Source organism: Engraulis encrasicolus, chromosome 13, assembly GCF_034702125.1.
Source record: "Engraulis encrasicolus isolate BLACKSEA-1 chromosome 13, IST_EnEncr_1.0, whole genome shotgun sequence".
Lineage (NCBI taxonomy): Eukaryota > Metazoa > Chordata > Actinopteri > Clupeiformes > Engraulidae > Engraulis > Engraulis encrasicolus.
Window position 1 is genome coordinate 29927476 of NC_085869.1, and position 25735 is coordinate 29953210.

At 46.9% G+C, this 25735-nt stretch overlaps 2 protein-coding genes across 7 annotated transcripts in view; one reads left to right on the forward strand and one right to left on the reverse strand.

Moving 5' to 3' along the window:
- ppp2r3b (protein phosphatase 2, regulatory subunit B'', beta) overlaps positions 1-7802 on the forward strand; it is a 30106-nt gene extending 22304 nt beyond the window's left edge. For all 4 annotated transcript variants that reach the window (XM_063213618.1, XM_063213622.1, XM_063213619.1 and 1 more), the window contains 7 exons: positions 1381-1537; positions 2351-2399; positions 2575-2664; positions 3286-3461; positions 4652-4770; positions 4887-4993; positions 6336-7802. In XM_063213618.1, coding sequence (XP_063069688.1) covers positions 1381-1537; positions 2351-2399; positions 2575-2664; positions 3286-3461; positions 4652-4770; positions 4887-4993; positions 6336-6483 — 846 coding nt within the window. In that variant the 3' untranslated portion in view covers positions 6484-7802. The remainder of the gene's footprint in view (positions 1-1380; positions 1538-2350; positions 2400-2574; positions 2665-3285; positions 3462-4651; positions 4771-4886; positions 4994-6335) is intronic.
- A 10706-nt stretch (positions 7803-18508) lies between these two features.
- Positions 18509-25735, reverse strand: part of si:ch211-269e2.1 (cohesin subunit SA-2) — a 47351-nt gene continuing 40124 nt past the window's right edge. For all 3 annotated transcript variants that reach the window (XM_063213623.1, XM_063213624.1, XM_063213625.1), the window contains 5 exons: positions 22726-22883; positions 21850-21978; positions 21099-21307; positions 20171-20240; positions 18509-20049 (listed from right to left, as the gene is read on the reverse strand). In XM_063213623.1, the coding sequence (XP_063069693.1) occupies positions 19914-20049; positions 20171-20240; positions 21099-21307; positions 21850-21978; positions 22726-22883 (702 nt within the window). In that variant the 3' untranslated portion in view covers positions 18509-19913. The remainder of the gene's footprint in view (positions 20050-20170; positions 20241-21098; positions 21308-21849; positions 21979-22725; positions 22884-25735) is intronic.

Below are 25735 nucleotides of genomic sequence, written 5' to 3' on the forward strand. Positions count from 1 at the left end.
TTGTGATGGCATACACGCTCTCGTTGACATGGCTGTGTGCATGGTTGCATGGATTCGCAAGACTTTATTGCAATAACACAGTGAAAGCTTGGAAGGGCCGTTCACTTCCTATCTCGGTGTCCTTGACTGAAACAAGTTGCAAAACTCCACACTTCCGATCGAATCCTTAGCGATCGGCACTACAGTGATTGTTATCAGAATAGACATAGACCCTTAAATTACAAACAATAGCGAACATTGAAAAAAGATCAGACAACGACCGTCGGGTAGCATGCGCATGAAAGCGACAGGGGAGAGTGGAGACGTTGCGCAAAAATGTAACGTAAGATGTTTGCTATTGTGCGACAGCACCGCCACTATTTCATGACTGCATACACTTCTTCGTCATGGATAAATGGGCAACAATACTTTTTCCAGCCAGGATTGCACTGAAAAGTAGGCTAGCCTACTGCTGTTAAAGAAAGGTCACGGCTGTGCAGCACCGACGCCTGCGTGTAGGCTATGTGTGAGGGAGGGGAGGAGAGAGACACGGAGCTGCTGAGATGAGGGTCGCGACTTGCGAAATAGCAGGCAATTATTTGTCAATGTTTCAGTGACATATTAACAAAAATGCTTCCTATTGGTTTTCGTCTCCGGTGGTATTGTAGTCACATTTTTATTTTTTGACGAAAATATAAATCAATATAAACTCCACAGAATGTTGAAGGGGACAAAGGGGAAATTTTGCGGGAAAAATGCGGCTTTACAGGAATTACGTGGCATCGTGAAATTATGCGGAATATCATTGAATTTGCATGAATCCACGCGATCGCTGAATCGCGGAAAACTGGAGGGACTGTCTAGTTCAGGGATGGCCACATGCGGGGCCTGGGGGCCACATGCGGGGCCTGGGGGCCACATGCGACCCGCCCCCTCATTCATTGTGGCCCATAGATAAACCAATGACACTTTGAATTTGATGTGTCTTGTGTAAACATTCAAACACTGCTGACATTAATATCCAACCTTAGCCAGCAGGCAAAACCACATACCTCTCATGAAACTGTACTCCATGTAGGCCACTTTTTAAAAAACAATTGTGCCATGATTACAGTAAATGTAAGCACTTTGCATTTGTGAACACTTTGCAATTTCTTTTAAACTATATGTTTCGTCTCAGACGGCATGTTAAAATGTAATGGTTTAATACACATTTAATTATTAAATACTGAAAATGTTAGCCAATGTATAATTTTGTAGATGCCCTCATATCCAAGTAGTTGAAGTGCGTGGTCATGTGACCCTCCGATGGCGATGAATGTCTTTCCTTATCATGACATTTGCCCCATCTAGTCTAGTTGTTTCCAAAGGTTTTGAGAGTATGTCTTGTCTGTGTTGTAGAACGTGGCTCTGCTGGAGGAGGAGGAAGACGTGAACCAGCTGACTGAGTACTTCTCCTACGAACACTTCTACGTCATCTACTGCAAGTTCTGGGAGCTGGACACGGACCATGACCTGTTCATTGACCAGAAGGACCTGGCACGCCACAGCGACCACGGTAATGACACTTAACAGACCTCACAGAGCCCTCAGGTTTCAATAACGAACCCACAACCCACTTTTAGATCCTCATTGTTTTCTGTCCTCCATTATCACAGGCTTCCCACCAGCAATCCTCCTTTTTTTTCTTACTTTCTATTCATGTTTTATGGCCAACCTTTTTTCTTTCCTTAAAATGACTGGATTTTGTAAAAGAGGCCGAAATGGCATGTGGTATCGCAGTGTAGTACTCGCACAGATCTCATCAGTGTCACTGATAGAGAGAGAGCGAGAGAACTAGTGCAAAAAGCTTCACCTCTCTATCTCTCTCTCTCTCTCTCTCTCGCTCTCTCTCTCTCTCTCTCTCTCTCTCTCTCTCTCTCCTCCTGGTCTACATCAAAGCTCATGTTTCTGCCCCATTGCCTGTGTGGGGCAAGAGAAGTGCCTGCAGATCAATAGGGACAGTAACTGGCTCCCTGTGTGTAGGTTTTTTTTTCTTCCTGAGGGAAGTATGACGCAGTGTCTGCCCGAGTCAACCCCATATAGCCCTGGAGAAGCCTGGCCAGTGTGTTGCGGGTATGGAAACGATAAAGGCAAAAGACGGAGGGGTTTGTGGGGTCGCGGAGAATAAGAGTGTTGTGCAGCACACCCTCCTATATTGCCTTTTTGGACGTGGGGGATTTATAACCTGGAGTAGAGCAGCACGACCGAGGCTGAAAGTCATATGTAAGCCATGATGGGTGAAACTTTTATGGCTGTGGCTTTTTCATTCAACCCCCTTCCTTTCTTCTTCTTTCTCTCTTTCTCCTCCTTCTCTTGTCTCCTCCACCAGCCATTTCCAACCGCATGATTGAGAGGATATTCTCCGGAGCGGTGACGAGGTAATATAAACGTTGCTTCATACCTCTGCTCTGTGTTGCCCTATTACACACTCCCAAGCACTGCACACACACTGACTACTTCTGAGCAACTCACATCAGCTCGTGTTTCTCTTCTACTTGTACTTTCCAAGCCACAGAAGGTGAGGGTTTCATTTTGTATGTGTGTCTTGTACAGGGACCGCAGAGTCAACCGAGAGAGTCGCTTCAACTACGCCGACTTTGTGTGGTTCCTCATCTCTGAGGAGGACAAGAGGACAGAGACCAGGTGCCCTGATTTGCCCTCATACATGCCTGCTATGCTCAAGGCCCATTGACATAAACTACTGGGGGTTAACCAATTCAATTGTGAATTTTAATGTAGTGAAATGCATTTGTAAAGGTGCACTGTGTAATATTTTTAGCAGTTCATTTCCAAAAATCATGTTGCCCATGTACTAAGTATACCAAGTATTCATTCTGATCGGGAAAAACACATTTGTTGTTCATGAAAAGGTGGATCGTCTCCATGTCCACCATTTTGAATTTCTAGTAATAGACATTTATTGTACTTTGGTCATAGTCATACTAGTAAATATTAGTTTATTAGTGAATATTCATGAAAAAAATTACGATTGGCAGCACAGTTTTGCCCACCATCCTACACAGTGTACCTTAAAACATTTAAAAGGAAAAAAAAAATAGATGGCGTTCAGAGTAATCCCATGGTCCCCCTCACTCTGAGGGATGATCATTACTAGCATATTAGTAGCATACTGGTAATAATAACCTGACCTTTCTGACCGACCATGCTGGGACATCGTTGATTCGCCCCATGTTGATTTATATAGAAACTTCCAGTAAACGGATGAGTGTGTGATGTTGCTGTGCTATCTGCTCCGCCCTTCAGCATAGAGTACTGGTTCCGGTGCATGGACCTGGATGGTGACGGGGTGCTGTCCATGTTCGAGCTGCAGTACTTCTACGAGGAGCAGTGCCAGAAGCTGGAGAGCATGGGTATCGAGCCGCTGCCCTTCCAGGACTGCCTCTGCCAGATGCTCGACCTCGTCAGGCCGGAGGTCCAAGGTGGGTGGAGTGGACACATACTTCCAAATCTGTTACTGTCCTCGTTTACATGTATAAGGTTAAAGGAAAGCCTTTTTTTTATATATTTATTTAATTCAATCACTATAGCTACAGCTTATATTTCTTCTGTATATTTCTTGCCTTGATTTCGCCCCGGGGATCAACAAAGTTACTGTACTCTACTACTATATAGCTATACAATAAATGGGCATGCTGTTCAAGGTTTTAATCCAGTGCCCATCACTGGTACCACCTGTGAAAACAAACACTTCTACAGTGTTTCCCATACATTGAGGAAACTATGGCGGCCCGCCATAGTTTAAATTTGGCCGCCATAGTTTCCGAAAATGTAAAAAAAAAAAAAAAAAAAAAAATCCTCCTGGAGTAAATACATTCTATAGAGAAAACCACAAGTGCTTGAAAGAGAGAGGGATCAAAAGCCTTGTCAAGTTGTTGTAGTTAACTTGGGTTTGGGAGCAATAAAAAAAAAACCTTCCGAGAAGGGACAGTTGGGATGAGTTTACTAACACTCCCCAGGCTTTGTTTTACAGTTGTAATGAGTTAGGTGACAGGCCTTCATTGACAAGGCAGAGGAGACATCGGGCTGCATATAGAAATGAATGTGTAATGAATGTGAATATAGACATAAATGTGTAATATGTTGTTCAGCCCTTTTAATGGGAGGAATTTTGAAAAACTGGCCCTGTGACCAGCACCCCTCATGTAGAATGTGTGTGTGGGGAAAAGGCATAGCCTACCCTTTTTATTTATGCGTTAACAATTTCACAGCAATCTTAAATTCTTATCTCTGCTCCTATTTTGTTGTATTATTTTTTTCATTACATAGACCCCTGCATGTGTATTATGTAGCCTTATTTCTCAAAATATAAATGGCTGAACTGTAGGCGTAGGCCTATAGTTTCTCCATGCGCCAATGTCATACTGTACTCATTGTTTTGCCATTTTGCATTTACACTGCGTGAATAAGCCCCCCCCCCCCCCCCCCCCCCCAAAAAAAGGCCTGTGAAAAGACCCCCCCCCCCCCCCCCCCCCCCACGGACAAAAAAACCCCCGGCTGCCCCCATAGTTTCCAAAATTTCTGTGGGAAACACTGCTTCTAATTTCACTGATTGGTCTTAGAATAACAATTAGTCATGTTTGTTTTCACTCACTCCCCTTTTCACCTGCAGGGAAAATTACCCTCCGGGACCTGAAGAGGTGCAAGCTGTCGCACATCTTCTTCGACACATTCTTCAACATAGACAAGTACTTGGACCATGAACAGAGGGACCCCTTCTCCGTTGTCAGGGTAAGAATGCGCCACCATCTCTTTGCAGAGCACCTGTTTGCTAAGATTCTGTGTTACTATTTGGACAGAATCTGCTAAGTGGTGGTTAAGTTAAATGAGTGCCTGTGTGTCTGCAGGATGCTGAGACGGAGGGCCAGGAGATCTCTGACTGGGAGCGGTACGCAACAGAGGAGTATGACATCCTGGTGGCCGAGGAGACGGCCAATGAGCAGTACCACGACGGGTAAGGACCCCTTCACCTCTCCAGTCTCCACACTGGGTTCTCCAACATTGAGTTATTGATGCGCACACAAACTTCACAGGCTTTGACTAATGGGCTCATTGGCACCTCTGATTCGCTGCAATGAATGGCTGGAGAGATGGGACCAGGTGGGATGTGGGTGTTGTAGTAGAAGCAGAGACGATTGATAAGGTAGAGATGGATTCCAGGAGAAACTCCATAGACCATGTGACCTAAGGTTCTAAGCTGCTATCCTATGGCAGCCATGCTCCTTTAGGAGACTAGGAGAATGAATGGAGTTCAGTGGAAAGTCGTACCCGTTTAGGAGACCGGGCACTTGATTCCATTTTGTTGCATTGGTGACTGGTGGTGTGATTCATCTTGGTTACCAAAGTGAGAATCTTTGGTAGAAGGCCAGTCCAGTCTTTAACGGGGTGGCTGTGTTGTGTGGCGATTTGGTTTCCAGGAGCCCTCCCGACTTCTGAAATGAGTGAGAGGCAGGAGGGAGCGACCAGGTAAGACCCCCTGGGTGGAAAACAAAACAAAGCTCCAGCATTCAAGCCCTTCCTCTTCAATTCCTCTCCAGTCCTGTCACTCCTGTTACAGCCACTGCTGCCCGCCATGTCATCCTTCCTCTGACTCTCTCCTGACTGTTCTCTCTGCATTGATGTCTTGCATTGCTGTGTGCGTGCGTGCGTTCGAGAGCTCAGTGCTGTTACTCTTACAACTGGCCAAGCATTTTCCCCCTCTGTTGTGTGCTATTGTGCCCCTCATGGATTTTTCTCAAACCCAGTCCCTTGTTGCTCAGTGGTTCATCTGAAACCCCATTACCTGTTGTTCAATTCCTGTTCATTCCCTTTGGTTATTCCAACCCTCTGGTTTTACTTGGCTTACATGAAAAAATAAACACCTCACCAGTGATTACCATAAGGGCTTGCATAAGACACGCCACACATCTTTGGTGTGTATGTAGACCTGACAAACTTAATAACTTGTATGTCTTACATAAGGCACCGCTCATATTTCTGTGGTGTAAATGTAGAGTCAACAAACTCAACGTAAAAGCTTACATTCAGTATGATACTGCACACATCTACACATCTTTGGTTTATAATACTTAGACCAGTGATTACCAAATTTGTGAGCTGAAGGTATTCCAAATGGGCCAGAAGTCATTTTCTAAAAAGCTAAATATTATTTGTTGCCGTTGACTATTCGTTTGAATTGTATTGTTTATTTGGACAGAGGTGGGCCTTAAACATTTGTAAAAATGTCTAGTGGACTCCAAGTTGGGAATCCATGACTTAGACTAACCAAGAGTTTGTGTGTGTGTTGGTGTTTCTAGCTACGAGGACGTGGCGGAGCCTATGGATGATGAACAGGTGTGTGGGGGCCTGGCTCTGCCGGGGGAGAAGAGACACTTCTTCGACATCCCCAACCCCCACTGCAACCTGGAGCTGGAGGAGTACGAGTACGACGACGACTTTGAGTGAGAAGAGCACTCGCTCTCCACCACCTGCCTGGCCATGCCGTATACTACACACTACGCAACACCATGTTGTCAGCCATGTTACGCCATGCCGTCCACCCTGTTATGCCATATAGTCCACCCTGTTATGCCACGCCGTCCACCCTTTTTATCATCTTCCGTCCACCCTGTTGCAGCGGCAGGGCATGCCATTCTCCGTCCAGGCAAGCGGGGAGAGGAACTAGGCCAGCCAGCCAGCCAGCATCAAAGAGGAAACACACACACACACACACACACACACACACACACACACACACACACACACACACACACACACACACACACACACACACACACACACACACACACACACACACACACACACACACACACACAGCATAGTGTGTGCAACCTCATAGTCCTGAAACTATGTTGGACACGTGGTGGACAGCCAGACCAATGTGGACAGGTTTTTAAAACGCATACCGATGAGCTTCACATGATTAGCACGAACCACAAAGAACTGAGTTCATTTTGCTGCCATCAGATAGAACATGTCTCCCAAAAAAACCCACCTGTGAATTGTCTTTGAAAACACCAAAGCCATTGCCATCGTCACACACACACATATGCTCGCTCACTTGGGCTGGAAATGGGCAGCAGGTCATGTGACCAGTGTGTCTCCCAGCCCTCAGGAGGTCCAGAGTCCTGGCCCTGGAACTGGGCTCCTAGACGCTCCACACAGAGCTACTGTACAACACTTGAATTGCTGAATGTGCACTAAAGTACGGAAGCGAACACATTCTTCTTGTCCTCTGCTACCCCTTTCTTTTTTCCCCTCCAACGCCCCCATCCTTTTCTTGATCAGTCTCTCTTCCCATCTCTAAAGAATTGGCTAATGTAACATTCCAGATATATTAACCAAACTTGTTTAGAACCAAACGTATATGCAAGGCTTTACGGAGTCTGCTTCTTCTCAGATGGAGCTACGATACTTGGGTGCCTACAATAATTCTGTTCCTCAAAAAGGTCCTTTTTTAAAAGAAAGAATATGTAAAATAAAATAATGTATTTATCTGCCAATGTGGTCATTCACTGTATTATAGCACTGTGTGTGCAAGCCTAGAGATAAATTATTAGAGGTATTTATAAATAGTTGTACATATTTTATTTGTTTGCGGTGTTGCCGAAATGTTTGTTTTTGTTTTTTCGACCCAATAATGTTCATGTTTTTTCTACCTGTACAAGTACTTTGTAACAATGTACTTTCGATGAGGGAAAAATGAACTTTTTTTTTAAAGTGTTTCTTTGTTCCAATAAATAAAGACATGGATGAGATGATGAGTTCATGTGTATATGTGATCCTTTGAAAAACCAATGAGCCCACAAAATCTTAACTGCTTCATTGCTTTATTTCAGGACTGGTGCAGTAGAGAAATTCTTTACAAAGTGATTTGTTTCAGACAGGTAGAAAAACAAGTAAAACCGAACATTGTATGCATCTATTGGTCACATCACAGATGTATGAAGAGCTGCCAGACAGAAGAGATGGTGATGAGAAAAAGGCTGGCCCATCCCGCCTACAAACACTCCTGTCCTTATTAACTTGGCCAATCCAGTGGCTGAGCCATCTGCTGAAAGAGGTGTCTGTATGCACCAACCATTCACTTGAAGGTAGTCTAAAATGTATCTGAAGAAGGTATTCAGGACTATAACTAGCCATCGAAGTTATTGCAGTTTCCACAAATGTAAATAATCCTTACTTACAAAACCGAATTTGTAGCATAGGCCTGACACAGATCAAGCTTAAAAGGAGGAACAGGAGTGTATTGAACAGATATAGAAAAAACAGACCATAACGATATTAAACCTTAATGTGTAATCTGCACAGCCCCATGGAACTAAGGTGCCAGGTCATAAGGACATGCAGTATGTACATTGTGTATTGAGATTGGTTGAACAGGTCTGTAATTGTGTGCTGGATGTACACTACCTTTAAAGCCTTTGTTCTTTCACCTGGCCTGCACAACTTATGAACTCGTTTTCCTTAGATTCATGTACCCTTGGAAATGCAAATATAATATTCGTATGTAATGCAATACGTAGCAATAATATATATTATAGGCAAAGCTGTATGGGAAAAGAATGAGTAGATGTTTTGGCAAATCATCTGAGCTGCATGTTGGCTGTGTCTAGAAGGAAGTTTCTATAAGATCAGATCAGAAGTGTGTAGGCAGGAGTTGGTCCTTAGGTAATAACAGGCAGCAATCAAGTTCAGATGACTGCAACTACCAGTGCTGTCCTTCCTTCTCTAAAGACAGGCTAAATTCAGAATCAACTACAAATGCACTCAGAGAGTGCAGACCTCCGCCAAGGAAGCTGTTTGATAGAACATTTGACTATGGCCCTACAGTGGCGCTAACGGCAGGGCACTCGTCTGCTACACGGCTGACCTGAGTTCGATTCCAGCCCAGGTCCTTTGCCGACTCTTCCCCATCTCTCTATCTTCCAACTCGCTTCCTGTCACTCCTTCACTGTCCTATCATAAAAAATAGTCAAAACACTTTCAAAAAATAAAAAGAGCAATTGACTATGTTACACCCCAATATTTTTCAAGTCTTTCTACCCTATCCCACAATGGTGAAGTATCTTTTAAAAATTCCTGGATCTGGATTGTGATCCGGCCACCACCAATATATAATTGCTTGTTCCTTTTGTCATTTCCAACAACTTCATAGAAATTCAATCCAAATCTGTGCTTGACTTTTCGAGTTATCCTGCTGACAAACAGACGGACAGACAGACAAACTAACGCGACCGAGAATAGATATTCAAATGCAAACACTCCTCTATACCAGAATTACCATTGCCCGTAAAATCAGTACTTTAATTATATCATGTCAACATCATAGCAGCATCATGCTGCAGGTGTCCTAGCTACTGCCCCATACCATCTACAATTCCAACATGATCTCCAAAAAATCCCACAGCTCTATGTTTCCACAGTCTTGTGTTTTCTCAGGATTTTTCTCATTTCAAATATTTTTTCTCAAAAAAAAAAAAAATTCTTACTGACAGGTTAGGGTTAGGGATTGTTTTGGTCTGGGCACAGCTAGTTTTCTTTCAATCATTATATGAATTTGATAGCCTAGCAACCAACTGGAAAAGGTATTTCTCAAAAAATATGTCTTTAATGACAGGTTAAGGTTAGGGAATGTTTTGGTCAGGGCACAACTTAAATTGCTGTGGTAATAGCCTATAGAAAGCACTTCTGTGTGCCCATCACGGAAAACAATTCCATGTCCAGGAACACAGAAAACAATTCCGTGTCCAGGAGCACAGAATTTTGGCAAAATCCGTGCTCCTGGACACAGATTTTGTGTCCTTAACATCCGTGTCCAGGAGCATGGAATTTTTGGAGATTTTAGAGGCTGACAATTCGAAGTCCCGTTTTTTGAGACATTCCTCACGCCAAGGCAACTGGGATCATTGATTTCCATGATGCTGTTGTTCTATTTCGTTCCGTCTGACCGCCAGAGGCGGTGCTTTCAGCACTGAATATTCATCTCACGGATGACGCAGGTCGAGAATTAGTATCAACAAAGTCACGTGACCTGGGTGACGTCACCAGTTGACCCCGTGTCAGGGGTTAAGATACTGGTGAACCCAGGAAATGACCTCTTTCATTTTCTCGAGAAGCAGGTTTCGAGTTGTTTGTTTGAGCGCTTTTGCTTATAACCACTAACGCGCTGTTCGTTTCCTACCCAAAGGGTTGGGGCTGTGGTTTTTATCACCCCCCACGAAACGGCGTTAGTCGATTGCTATTATTTATGTTATATATTTTTCGTTTGATTTGACTGAGTGTTGTCCGCTCGGTTGACATACAATTGGCCACCTAGCTGGCAATTAGCCACCTGGCTAGCTACACCGGCCTCAACCAAGGAAGGTAGGCCGTGTTCTGTTCAATTATTTTCTGTTAACCTATTATTTCAGTGGTGTGTTTCGCAACTGAATTTGGACTTGCAGTTTGGTGGCGCGGTGCGCCTAGATTAACGACTGCCTGCCTGGTATTGACGTTCGTTAAGGTAAGTGGACTGTCATTTCCTTTCGATTTCTTTCCCCGGTGTTCTCGCCGCTGGAAATTACTGTTTGCTGAGCGATTGCTGCAGCATCCGATGTGACCTCGGCTTATTGTGCTGCGTGCTTGTGTAGACGTTGCGGCTTTATTGTTTGTATAGCCTGTCTGTATACGGTTTGCGATTAGCGTGCCCAGTGTGTTTTCGCTGGGGCCCTCGCACCGTTAGCGTCACCTGCGCTGCACTGTGTTCACCCCGGTTGTTATCACTTCCCGGTTGTGTCATTTATTATTATTTCATTATTGTTTTCACCTGGGGTGCTCTCGCCCCGTTGTGTGTTGCTTGTTTTTTGTCAGATTAGAGTTACCATCTGACTGCTGACTTCTCCGCTGGCCATGGAGGCCTTTCTCTCCTGCGCCTCCTGCCAGGCCCCTCTTGCATTGGACGATGGCCACCGCGAATGCCCCTCCTGCCTGGGACTAGAGCATCTACGTCAGGGCCTGACAGACATGGCATGCGCTGACTGTGTTTGTCTCAGTGTGGCAGTGCGCAAGACTAGGCTAGCAGCGATGAACCCTCACCTTGACTCCTCCATGCCCACAGAAGGTCAGGAGGCGTCGGTGGATACTGCGGTGAAGCCTGGCAAGCGCCATGGGGTGGCTTTCCGGCCTGCCACGGACGCTAAGCGACGATGCCCAGATGACTTGGCTGCTAAGGTCGACAAGATGGCAGCAGACATGGAGTCGTTGAAGGCCCTACTCACAGGCCTCCGGCCTCCGGCACTGGAGGCTGGTGTTCCCGCCTCCACCCGGACTGACCAAGAGAGCGTGCGGTCACTGTCCCCTCCACAGCTGTTTCCTTTCGGGGTGGAACGGGATCCGGATGTTCTTTCCACCCAGGCTTCGGAGAATCTTGGATATGGGGAGGCTGTGCACCATGACTCCACCTCCCGGACGGGCTCCATGGCCTCCAGCCACGGCACAGCGGAGGCGTCAGAGGCGTCTGAAAGTGGACGACCGTCGATCCAGCCGGCCCTGAAGGTTGCTTTGGCCCGGCTGGGCTTGGACACGCCTTCTGTGGCGCCGCAGCAGCATAGTGTTTTTTTCAGGGGCCCGGCACCGCCCTCCCTGGTACCTATGCCGCCCTCAGCCCCGTACATCGCGGAACTACAGAGGTGTTGGGTAAACCCCGCACGCACCTCCCACCTCCACAAGGATGGCAGGGCCCTGGCGTCCATGCAGGACGCCTCCACCTACGGCCTGAAGTGTATGCCGAACATCGAGCCCTCGGTAGCCGCCCTGGTCCTGTCACCCAATGAGGCTCTACGACCCGATGCCAGGTGCCCTCGTCCTCAGTGCCGTGTGACTGACGACTTTATAGTCCGGGGATACGACACGGCGGCGCGTATGGGACGGATGGGAAACTCCATGTCCCACTTGCTGTTGGCCCTCTCGCAGACACTTCACGGGGCGGACCCTACGGCCCAGGAGCTCTGTGATGCGGTGCTCCAGGCCTTCGCCTTCTCGTCGAGGGAGCTTGGTCGGCTGATGTCCCTCCTCACCCTCGCCCGCCGCCAGATATGGCTAGCGCAGTCCCCGCTGGCGGAAGCTGACAGACGCGTGCTCCGCTCTCTGCCTGTCCAGCCCGGGGAGCTCTTTGGCCAGGCTGCCCAGCAGGCCCTGGATAGGAGTGCCCAAGTGGTGCAGGCCCGGCAACAATATGCAGGACTCCGCCGCGTGTACTCGCGTGGCGCCTCTGCTCCGGCCTCTGGGGGACCCGTGCCACCACCACCACCACCTCCGCCGTCTCGACCTCGTGCTCGGCGGGACACCAGACGAGTGGATGACTTTCGCCGCTCCACTGCCTCCCGGAGCCGCGGTGCTACACATCAGTCTCAGCCCGCCCCCCGTCGCTCCCCTAGTGGCCGACGGGGGCGGTCTGGGCGCCATTGACTACATCACGCCGGCGGTCGGCCGCTACTCCAGCCAGGAGCTCCACTGCTGGAGGACGCGGACCACGGACCCCTGGGTGCTGTCAACCCTCGCAGAGGGTTACAGCATCCAATTCAGTCGCCGACCGCCGTGCTTTCAAGGGGTCATCGATACCACCATGGGCCGCCCGGAGAAGGCCCTCATTCTCCGGGGAGAAATCGGCACCCTCCTGGAGAAAGGAGCGATATCCGCCGTCAACGGCAGCAGACAGCAAGGTGGGTTTTATTCAACCTATTTTCTGATACCAAAAAAGGATGGCGGTCTACGACCCATCCTGGACTTGAGATCACTGAACCGCTATTTGAGGGTACTGAGATTCAAGATGCTGCGCACATCGGATGTGTTGCTCCACATTCGAGAAGGCGACTGGTTCGCGTCCATCGATCTGAAGGACGCCTACTTTCATGTGCCTATTGCTCCCCACCACCGGCAATTCCTCCGGTTTGCCTTCGAGGGCCAGGCCTACGAGTTCAATGTCCTGCCCTTCGGCATTTCTCTGGCGCCGCGGGTATTCACGAGGTGTGTCGCAGCTGCGTTGGCGCCACTGCAAGCACAGGGCTTGCGTATTCTACCCTACCTGGACGACTGGCTGATCTGTTCCCAGTCGGAGGATCAGGCCCGCGCCGACATCGCCACGGTACTTGCACATGTTGCGGACCTAGGGCTCAAGGTCAACTTCCGGAAGAGCTCTCTGATGCCCAGCCAGGAGGCCGTCTTCCTGGGCATGCACCTGGACTCGAGGTCGCTGAGGGCGACTCCCTCCCAAACCAGGATCCGCAGTATCTGCCAGCTGCTTGGGCACTTCAGACTGGGCAGGTCCCTCACCCTGAAGGAGTTTCAGCGTCTGCTGGGTATGCTCGCGGCGGCCTCCTCTCTGGTGCCTCTAGGACTCTTGGACCTCCGTCCACTTCAGAGGTGGGTGATCGATCTCCACCTTCACCCTGCCCGGCATGGGCACAGGCTGGTGCGGGTTACGCACGCCTGTTACAGGCTCCTTCGCCCATGGAGGAGGGCGGCGTATTTCCTGAGAGGTGTTCCCCTGGCCGCTGTCCCTTCCCGGAGGGAGGTCGTCACCACGGACGCCTCCCTGGGCGGTTGGGGTGCGGTCTGGCAGTGCCGGACGGTCAGGGGCTGCTGGGACCCACAGCAGCAACAGTGGCATATCAATGTTTTGGAGCTCCAGGCTGTGTTGCTCGGCCTGCGACACTTCCTTCCCCATCTGAGCGGTCTACATGTCCTGGTACGGACCGACAACTCTACAGTGGTATATTACATAAACCACCAGGGCGGCACCAAGTCCCGCCGGTGCTTGAGAGTGGCCGACCGGCTGTTACGGTGGGCCCATCGACATCTGCTGAGTCTGCGGGCCATGTATTTGCCGGGTGTGGCCAACACGGCGGCGGATCTGCTATCCCGGCAGGGCCCCGATCCGGGGGGTTGGAGGCTCCATCCAGCAGTGGTCCTCACCATCTGGGAGCGCTTTGGCAGGGCGGAGGTCGACCTCTTTGCCTGCCAGGAGTCGACGCATTGCCCTCTCTGGTTCAGCCTCCGGGGTCCGAGTCCCCTGGGACAGGACGCACTGGCGCATGCTTGGCCGTGCCGACGGCTGTACGCCTTTCCCCCTCTGCCCTTGATCGTGCAGACCCTGCACAGAGTAGCGTTGGAAGACCACGAGCTGCTGCTGGTGGCCCCTCGTTGGCCGGGTCGGGTGTGGTTTCCCACACTACTCCAGCTCCTGGACGGAGAACCCTGGTGCCTGCCGGTGAGAGCGGACTTACTGTCACAGCTGGGGGGCCAGATCTGGCATCCGTGTCCAGCCCGGCTACAGCTTTGGGTGTGGCCGCTCAAGGGCCGGACCCCCTGCTAGGGCTCTGTGCTCCTGCAGTGGTCGACACTATTGCTAACTCCCGGGCACCCTCCACCACTGCCCTATATGCCAACAGGTGGAATTTGTTCTCTGACTGGTGTCTGCCTCGGGGAGCAGAGCCTACGGACTGCCCCCTGCCTACCATTTTATCATTTCTCCAGTCCCTCTTTGATAGGGGACTTGCTCCTTCCACCATTAAGGTCTATGCAGCAGCCATTTCTGCCCGTCATGCCCGTGTTGAGGGTAGGACGGTGGGGTCCCATCCCTTGGTGGCACGTTTCTTGAAGGGTACACTCCGTTTGAGGCCCCCTCGACGGAGTCGGGTGCCCACGTGGGACCTGTCGTTGGTGCTACAGGCCCTTTGCAGCGCACCGTTTGAGCCCCTGTCGACGGCGGACATCTCCTGGCTCTCCTTGAAGACCGCCTTCCTTCTGACCATTACATCGGCGAGGCGTGTCAGTGAACTGCATGCACTCTCGGTCAGCGAGGACTGCCTGCGATGGCACCCTGGCGACACTGGGGTCACCTTGTGGCCTAACCCGTCGTTTCTGCCAAAGACCCTCTCCACTAATTTTGTCAACCGACCTCTTAGCCTGGCGGCGTTTACGGAGGATCAGGATGGGGGCTCTGGACTTTTGTGTCCAGTTCGCGCCCTCAGGGAGTACACATCCCGTACGGCGGATTTTCGCCGAAGTGACGCCCTGTTCCTGTGTCACACAGGGCCGAGGAGGGGTCTGGCACTCTCTAAACAGAGACTGTCCAAATGGATTGTGGATGCCATTCTGTATGCCTACAGGCATGGTAACTCTCTGGTTCCTCAAGGTGTTCGGGCACACTCTACTAGAGGTATGGCTGCTTCGTGGGCATCGCTGAAGGGCGTGCCCCTCTCGGACATTTGCAGCGCAGCGTCATGGACGTCCAGCTGCACTTTTACAAGATTTTATCGGCTCAACGTTGTTCCACATAATCCTGTGGCAACGGCGGTGGTTTCAGGCCCGCCACAATAACTCTGACTGCGGGTAAGCACTCCTCATGACTTTGTTGGTATTGGTCATCCAGTGCTGAAAGCACCGCCTCTGGCGGTCAGACGGAACGAAATAGAACGAAGGTTATGTATATAACCACGGTTCTATGAGTTCCGGATGACCGCCAGAGCTTGGCAGTCACTCGGAGTGTGTTCGAGAAAATTTGCCAAGAGGTCATTTCCTGGGTTCACCAGTATCTTAACCCCTGACACGGGGTCAACTGGTGACGTCACCCAGGTCACGTGACTTTGTTGATACTAATTCTCGACCTGCGTCATCCGTGAGATGAATATTCAGTGCTGAAAGCACCGCCTCTGGCGGTCATCCGGAACTCATAGAACCGTGGTTATATACATAACCTTCGTTTTGAGTGTGTGCTAAGCATTTGACCGAGACAATGATGAAGTACAATGTTCTTAAACGCTGTAGTGTGTCGGTAAGTGCAAACTGAGGGTCAATGTCAACACTCTCTCTCTCATGTGCTACATAAATAACAGGTAACACTTCCAAATAAGGGTCCATAATTAACAGTAAAGTAGCTACAACCTAATACTTAAGTAAGGGTTAATAATCATTATTTAATGCCACATTAGACACATATTAATTGTTATTAATGCATATGTTGAACATTAGTAAGCAGTTACTTAACTATTAGATAACTATTACCTTGTGTTACAAGTTAATAGCATATTATTATTTAACTAATAGATAAGTAAGGGCACAGTTAATAGTTAAGTAGCTATCAGGTCATACTTAACTAAGGACCAAAATTAACACTTACTTAATACAAAAGCAAGGCATAACTAATGGTTAATTAATACATAAATATTGGGTTTTGGGACCCTTATATTAGAGTTGGTTGAGGATAACTAATGGTTAATTAATAGATAGATATTGATATTTGGGACCCTTATATTAGAGTTGGCTGCGGATAACTAATGGTTAATTAATCGATAGATATTGGTGTTTGGGACCCTTATAATAGAGTTGGCTGAGCATACCTAATAGTCAAGTATTTAATCTACTGTGACATCAAGTTTTCACTCGTTCAAATCACTGTAATAGTGGCAACAGGAGCCATTATATAGCAAGGATTGGACGTACACTTCTCAATGATGGTGGGGTGATGTGATGTAATTTTTTCATGTACCACTTATTCGTTTTAACGGTAAAAACCCTACAATAAATGCAGAACATTATGAAGAGTAATAGTTTTGAAGCGAAACTAAACCATTCCTTTGTGATAATTAGGTTAATGTTTGAGAATATTAGCTCCAAGAAGAGCAGTGCATGATGGGTAAGCAATCTATAGAGAAACAATAATTCGGTATTATTTAATCATTAGATATGCCTTACTTTTGAATTAAGTAAGTGTTAATTAAGGTCCTTAGTTAAGTATGACCTAATAGCTACTTAACTATTAACTGTACCCTTACGTATCTATTAGTTAAATAATTATATGCTATTAACTTGAGACACATGGTAAGGGGCCTTATCTATAATTATAATTAACATAATTAACAGCAAATTAGCTATAACCTAATACTTTAGTAACAGTTAATAATCACTACTTAATGCCACATTAGACACATATAAATTGTTATTAATTCACATGTTAAACATTAGTAAGCAGTTACTTAACTATTAGATAACTATTACCATGTGTCTCAAGTTCATAGCATATCATTATTTAACTAATAGATAAGTAAGGGTACAGTTAATAGTTAAGTAGCTATTAGGTCATACTTAACTAAGGACCTTAATTAACACTTACTTAATACAAAAGTAAGGCATATCTAATGATTAAATAATACCGAATTATTGTTGTCTATAGATTGCGTACCCATCATGCACTGCTCTTCTTGGAGCTAATATTCTCAAACATTAACCTAATTATCACAAAGGAATGGTTTAGTTTTGCTTCAAAACTATTACTCTTCATAATGTTCTGCATTTATTGTAGGGTTTTTACCATTAAATTTAATAAGTGGTACATGAAAAAATTACATCTCATCATCCCACCATCATTGAGAAGTGTACGTCCAATCCTTGCTATATAATGGCTCCTGTTGCCACTATTAAAGTGATTTGAACGAGTGAAAACTAGATGTCACAGTAGATTAATTACTTAACTATTAGGTATGCTCAGCCAACTCTATTATAAGGGTCCCAAACACCAATATCTATCGATTAATTAACCATTAGTTATCCGCAGCCAACTCTAATATAAGGGTCCCAAACACCAATATCTATCTATTAGTTAACCATTAGTTATCCTCAGCCAACTCTAATATAAGGGTCCCAAAACCCAATATTTATGTATTAATTAACCATTAGTTATGCCTTGCTTTTGTATTAAGTAAGTGTTAATTTTGATCTTTAGTTAAGTATGACCTGATAGCTACTTAACTATTAACTGTGCCCTTACTTATCTATTAGTTAAATAATAATATGCTATTAACTTGTAACACAAGGTAATAGTTATCTAATAGTTAAGTAACTGCTTACTAATGCATTAATAACAATTAATATGTGTCTAATGTGGCATTAAGTAATGATTATTAACCCTTACTTAAGTATTAGGTTGTAGCTACTTTACTGTTAATTATGGCCCCTTATTTGGAAGTGTTACCAAATAACATCTTAAATATATTTCTGTCATAAAGAGTGCATTCGTCATGTCCTGTGTGCTCTATGATGTGGTGTATTGGTGCATCAAATCAAGCCTGTTGACAGTCTTGGCCTGGGCTATGACAAGCTCATCTGAAATGCCACCCCCTCATAACATAGTAAAATGCAAAGGAGACTCTATTCAGGGCGCACCCTCTCCCTGGGCCGACACAACAACCTCAAGTTCCCCCACATTTTTAGCGGGCCTGCGTCAAATCAATCTACCAACCCAGGACAGCAGGACTGAAGTGCAGAGAATAAAAGATATGAAAGTTATTCACACTACACTTCCCACAAACCCCCAACCCCATCCAACACCCCACCCCCTGCTCTAGCCTGAAAAGAAAAACAGTCGTTGGGACTGGAGCTACTTAAAATCTTACCACTAAACAAAAAAAAGTTAACGCAAGCCATTTCCAGGTATGTTTCCTGTTTGCCATGGCAATATTTACTTTAAGCCAACAAAAATCTTAAACCAACATAACTAAAGCAGGACTGTGTTGAAGTGATGTACAGTACAGTATAACCAAAGAGGCTTTTTGAAAACATATTTAAAACCATTGTGCCCTACAGCATGAAAAACAAAAATGCATATTCTAAAATAAAATCGGCATGCCATAACCATAAAATTGTAAAGAGAAGACTAGGCTTATTGATGATCAGAAAATAAATCCCCTCAGAGGATAAATCTCAAGTAAAAAATTACAAATGAACCTCACAATGCGTCAATATTATACAGATACAGTAAATGGTGGGGTGGGTGAATATAAAATAGGGCAGTCATGGGTAAGCGGTTTGGGCGTCAGACTTGTAGCCCAAAGGCTGCCAGTTCGACTCCCGACCCGCTAGGTTGGTGGGGGGAGTAATTAACCAGTGCTCTCCCCCATCATCCATGACTGAGGTACCTTGGGCATGGTACCGTCCCACTGCACTGCTCACTTTCGGGCGCTATTGAGGGCTGCCCCCTAGCACGGGTAAGGCATAAATGCAATTTCATTGTGTGCAGTGAACACTTGTGTGCTGTGGAGTGTGGAGTGTCATAATGTCAATGGGAGTTGGAGTTTCCCGGTTGGGCTTTCACTTCACAATATAAAAAGGAATTTTTTAAATGATGTTCCTTATTGTCTTTACATCTGGGTAGCCATGTAGGATAAATAAGATAATTTTACAAAAAAAAAACGGTACATAATAATCAGCTGCGACCAGTGGAGTATAAATAAATATTCTAGAGCACCAAAGATTCTAGAGTGACAATGTTTCTAGAGCACCATCTCTGCCACCATTCTGGAATATTCAGTACAAAAAACATATTGATATCTTGGAAGGCCTGAAAACACAAGATGCCCTTCCATTTCATGAATCCTTCCTATTATGTATAACTCGGCTGAGAAAAAGAAAAAGGTGGAATTGCTTCAACTGTGCGCAAGAAAAAAAAAACTTTTCTGTTAACTTTTCCATCGTTGCAACCGCCTGCCTTTGAAAGTCAACCATTGAGAGCTAGCTCTACAAAGAGCCATTCCTGGTGTTCCTCTGTGGTGTTTGAGGGTGGTGATGATTGTGGTGTGGTTTGATTTGCCATGAGACAGCTTCCACTGCAGAGATCCAAGACCTTCGGAGATCACACAACCCACTAATCAGCTCAAAGAAACCAAGCACTGTCTCTTCACAGCAGATCTGAAATAGAGGTCCCAGAGAACCCAGACTACCGTCTCTGCTACAGTTTTTAAAAAACATCTAAATACCAAAAAACCCAATGGCTTCCAGCAGATACTATGCAGGCCCATTCAGTCCAGAGGTATTCAGATGATCAAGGTAGCTTGGAGGTCCTATATGGTGTCCACATCCACCTCGTCGTTGAAGGACTCGGGCAGATCTGCTGAAGCCTGGGAGATGCTGTCTGTGGCCGTCTGTGGCCCTTCACTGATGGCGGGGAGCGGCTCCGCCTCCTGACTCTCAATGGAGCTGCGGATTGGGAGAGGTGGAACACTCACAGGTTACTGATTGGTTGATTATGGGTAGAACGCCTGTCAATCTGATATGAACGTTTCTTATTGGCTGCTTATGAGCAGAACACCTGTCTCACCTGTGTGGGGGCCTCTGGCCGGGTCTGAGTCTGGAGTCTACAGGGAGTGGAGTTGAGGTCTTCAAGTCACCTGCCACCCAAGGGTACGAGAGACAGCTCAGTTAGAATTGCTCAATCACATATTTAAATCATATTTCAAATACTATGTCATCTAAATTACAGTATCTAAACTAGATGATGCAGTTGGAAATAAGTTGTGTGGAATTTACCAGTAGCATCTGAGCGGGATTTGGGAGCAGAAGACGGAGGTGGAGAGGTGTGCATGTGTGGGTATGTTATGTATAGCAGTGTGTTACGTATATACCAGTGGCATCTGAGCTGGGTCGTGGTGCAGAGGGGCAGCGCGAGATGGAAAAGACAGAGGTGGAGAGGTGGGTATGTTATGTATAGCAGGGTGTATTTAGTGGCACCTAAACTGGGTTGAGGTGCGAAGGGGCAGCGTGGAGTGATCGAGTGGCGAATAAGTGAATATGGAGGTGGGGAGTGTATGCTGCCGTACCCAACAAGAACACAGTAACTACGTTTCCTGAGAAAAACGGCTTTAAGTTTTCCTTTCTGCCTGACAACCATGTTGTAAGGAAAGTGGTGGTGACATTTCCATGTAATGCTTTTTAGGATGGACATTTATGCACACAAAAAAACCCCATTCTGTCCTTTCACCACAAAAATGACCGTCTGTTCCTGAACCACTGCTTCAATGACAAGTGCAGTAATTACACATCACTTACTGCATTTTAGCTTGTAAGACGTAACTGCTTAAAACCAAAGAACCGTTGTAACATCCGTTTTTTGTAGATTACTGCATTTTCGACATGATTTTCCTATGAAACGGGACAAAGTTGGACCAAAATATGCACATACCAGATATGCAGTTACTGCGCTCTTGTTTGGCAAGGCAGTGTTGTACCATGTGGTGGGGTGTATATACCAGTAGCATCTGAGCTGGGTCTTGGTGCGGAGGGGCAGCGTGAGATGGAGGAGACGGAGGGCCGGTTGCTGTCGCAGCTGATGTAGGAGACGTGGTCGTCCCCCTCGGCCGTGGCCTGCAGGGAGGCGCGGTAGTACACCAGGGGCTTCCACACCTCCTCACGGTGGCTCACACTGTGCTCCCCCGCATACTTCTGCAGGTAGCTGAAGCTACGGAGAGGAAGAGGGGGGGAGAGAGAGAGAGAGAGAGAAAGCATGTGAAAAGCAGAACTCATTGTAGAGTAAAATGTAAAGTAAAGTGTACTTGACGTCCAACTTCATGGCCACTTACATATTATGTCCAATGTGTATATTTTCAAAAAACTTATTCCGTTCAGGATTTTTTTGTTTTGTTAAGTTTTTTGGCTTGTATACATCACTGAATATGCAAACATCCTAGACGTTGTTTCTTGTCTTGTGCCTTTCGATCAGTCAACGGTGCATCTTGTCCAACCATGAGTGACACAGGTCAAATCCATAAGTCCGAGCAAGCCCGGACAAATTCCAATATGGTCGCAACGCTTAGGCCCCTGTGTCATTACTGTAAACAGAGTAACGTTTTTTTGTCTCCTGAGTGCTCTAAGTGTGTTCTGCTTTGTGTGTTCTAAGTTAAAAAGATGTCTTGTGCCTGTGAATATGGTCCAGTGAGGGGAGGTGTTTTTGTGTGTATGACAAATGTCCACTGTGAAACTGGGCTTGACTAGAGTACGTACACAGTCTTCTTGTCTGGCTTGAGCAGCTTGCTGGAGAACTCGCTGAGGATGGTGAGGTATGTGATGTTGAGGGGAACCGGCCGGTCCGAGTGCTGCACGAAACCCTTGAAGACAAAGTCTATGCCGTCCCTGCAGAACACACACACGCACGCACGCATGCATATGTGCGCGCGCACACACACACACACACACACACACACACACACACACACACACACACACACACACACACACACACACACACACACACACACACACACATAACAACTTGAAGTGAAGTTGAAGTTGACTGACGTATAAGCAATGTCACAGAGCGCCAGTAAATTTAGAAAGACTTTCATTTTCATGTCGGCTTCACAACAGAACTTCAGTAAGTGCTACATTTGGCTGAAAGGGCAGCTGAATCAGTAAGCTACCACAGAGTATGGACCACTGGTCACCCCTGGGTGGATAAAGCTGACATGTGCACTCATCCAAGGACATGTGGTTCATGGTCATTAACTCAATTGTTTTGCAACAATCATGACCCGCAGGCATGCACAAATGAAACTTAGACTTGACTTGACCTGGTTGTGTGTGTGTGCTCGCGTGTGTGTATGTGTGGGTGTGCTCATCATGGCCAGAAACATCTTTCAGTGCATTGCATTTGTGTGTGTGTGTATGTGTGTGTGTATGTGTTTGTGTTTGTGTGTGTGTGTGTGTGTGTGTGTGTGTGTGTGTGTGTGTGTGTGTGTGTGTGTGTGTGTGTGTGTGTGTGTGTGTGTGTGTGTGTGTGTGTGTGTGTGTATGTGTGTGTGTGTGTGTATGTGTGTGTGTGTGTGTGTATGTGTGTGTGTGTATGTGTGTGTGTGTATGTGTATGTGTGTACCTGTGTACCTGTGTATCATGGCGAGGGACTCGCGGGACTTGGTCTGGTCCCAGCCGAAGGTCAGGGAGAAGCGTCGGGCCAGCTCCTTAATGCTGCTGTAGGTCTGGACATCACTCCTCCGCCCACTAGACCTGCCCTCCTGCTCCGCACGCAGACGCAGATACAGCTACAGGGAGCAGGAGAGAGAGATGGAGGGAGGGAGGAAGAAAGACAGAGAGAGATGGAGAGGGAGAGAGAGAGTGTGTGAGAGAGATGGAGAGAGAGACAGAGAGAGTAGATGAGAGAGAGAGAGAGAGAGAGAGAGAGAGAGAGAGAGAGAGAGAGGGAGAGAGATTGAGATGGAGAGAGAGAAATAGAGAGAGGGATGCGGAGAGAGAGAGAGAGATGAAGAGCAAGAGAGAGAGAGACAAAGAGAGAGAGAGTGAGAGAGATGAAAAAGAGAGAGAGAGAGATGGAGATAGAGAGGTAGAGAGAAAGCGAGATAAGTAGGGAGAGAGCGAAAGAGAGAGAGAGATTATGAGAGAGGGACAAGGGGAGAGGTTGGGAGAGAGAGAGTATAGGAGGGAGAGAAAGCGGAGGTAAAGAAAGAGAGCAAGAGGTTGAGAGAGACGGAAAGAGAGGTGAAGAAAACAGACAGGGGAGAGGGCCAAAGGGAGAGAGAAAGAAATAATGAGGGAAAGAAAGAGGATGAAGAATGACAAGAGGATGAAATTTAAGAATAGAAAGGAAGATGGGAGAGGACAGCAGAGAACAAGAGGAGCGAGAGAGGAGGATGATCATCAAAAATGAAGACACAGCTCAGTCATTCAGCAACACCAGATGCTCCTGGACAAACATCCAACATGGCAGATCATCCACAGATCCGTCTCCACAGATAGCCACACTGCCAGGCAGGCAGGCAGGCAGGCAGGTCAACCAACACTTCACATTTTCCTGCTCCATACACTTTCCCTCCATCAACACAGATTACACCCTCCTCCGTTTAGGGTTTTTGTTTGGAGGTTGGGATCAATGAATGAGTGAACAACCTAGCAAGGTTTCGCCATGGCTCATCATGCCCTTAAAACGTCTTTGACATAGTTCAATGTGAGGGCGGTTTTGGGAGGCGTAAAAGACTAATGGTATGTGCGCTGTTTAAAGAAGAAAGGGGTTGAGGCTAAATCCAGGCCTGCTGTTGTGAACAATGCAAAGACGGAAAACTAGCGCTGATGCATCACCAGAGGTATCGTCAACTCAACCACCAGAGATGACAGGCAGAGAAGCAGAGAGCCTGAGAGAGAGAGAGAGAGAGAGAGAGAGAGAGAGAGAGAGAGAGAGATGGAGAGAGAGAGAGAGAGAGAGAGAGAGAGAGAGAGAGAGAGATGGAGTGGGTGACAGACACACAAGGACACACACCTACGTTGCACACACATGTACATCAAGGACGACACGTTGGGGATTTTCACATAGGGGGCAAACATTCCATCACTACCATAGTAGAATGTACACTGTCCGGCCAAAACAGAAAAAGACGCTATCAAAAAAGTCACACATTCCAAACTGTTGTTGGAACGTCTTATCTATAATTACGAATTACGGCATACATATTAAGACATGAAGGGGTCAGATGAGTCCGAATGATAAAAATTATTTCTGTGCACTCTTCTCTCCTAGTGACCCCCCCCCCTGCCTGGCCCTGGCTAGGGATCTAGCCGTAGCGCCATAATCAAAATGGAGGCGATCTAGCCTAGAAATCTAGACGCCCCTAGTGGCCGCAAAATGAATTTGCTCCCGGGGGCAAAGCTTTGCTGTAGGGGTTTTTGGCGCGGCCAGGCTAGAGGCGATCTGGAACATTCTTCTGGGCTCATGGATGGCAGTGGAGGGGAGGGGGCCGAGGGAGGGAGGATTTTGGTGTGTTTGTTGGGGAGGTGCTGACAGCTGCAGGGGCCTATCTATGACCAACATGGGTGTGTGTGTGTGTGTGTGTGTGTGTGTGTGTGTGTGTGTGTGTGTGTGTGTGTGTGTGTGTGTGTGTGTGTGTGTGTGTGTGTGTGTGTGTGTGCGTGTGTGAGAGAGAGAGAGAGAGAGAGAGAGAGAGAGAGAGAGAGAGAGAGAGAGAGAGAGAGAGAAAGTTAGGTATGCCTGTGTGTTTGAGTGTGAAATTGTATGTGTATGACCATTCTTGCTTGGGCCTGTGACTGAGAGTGTGCCTATAGTGTATGTTTGTATGTGGTCGTGTGTGTGTGTGTGTGTGTGTGTGTGTGTGTGTGTGTGTGTGTGTGTGTGTGTGTGTGTGTGTGTGTGTGTGTGTGTGTGTGTGTGTGTGTGTGTGTGTGTGTGTGTGTGTGTGTGTGCAGAACACATGTTGATCTGGCGTCATGCCTAGCTGAGGCCCAGAGGTGTCGGATAAGAGTCGACTAAGAGACACTAAAGACAGAGGAGGAAGGAGACAGACACACACAGATGCAACAACAAGGAGAAGGACCAATTAGAAGCAGTGAAACACTGGAGAAAGTAGATGAATGGAAAGAATGTGAACAACTATTGGCAGTCAGAGTCTGAGATCCCCCCCGCCATCATTGACAGGTGTATGCAAAACATGGCAAGGAAAGGGTAGAAAAGCAGGGGTGGAGCTATAGACGGGGCAAGCAGGGCATTTGCCCCTGGGCCCAGGGCCCTGCCGAATGGGTGGTGGGGCCCTATTATGACCTTGGCAGACTGTATGGGAGGCCCTGTTAGTGTTTTGCCCTAGGGCCCTGTGTGCAATTGTTCTGCCACTGGGTAGAAGTGATCAGTATTGGTATATATATATCCTTCATTGCTTATCGAGTATTGATAGTAGGAAGCAAAATTTAAATGGGATATCAATAGCAAAAAAAAACATGTTTTATATGGATGAATACGAAATGTAATCTACTGTAATAAAAAATATAAAACTAACAGCCGATACTTACTGAAACCTAAAAGGATAAGGGGGAGTTGATTTGTCACCCCTTAACCCTTTCCCCTTAACCCCTTTGTAATCCTCCTGTAGAGTGG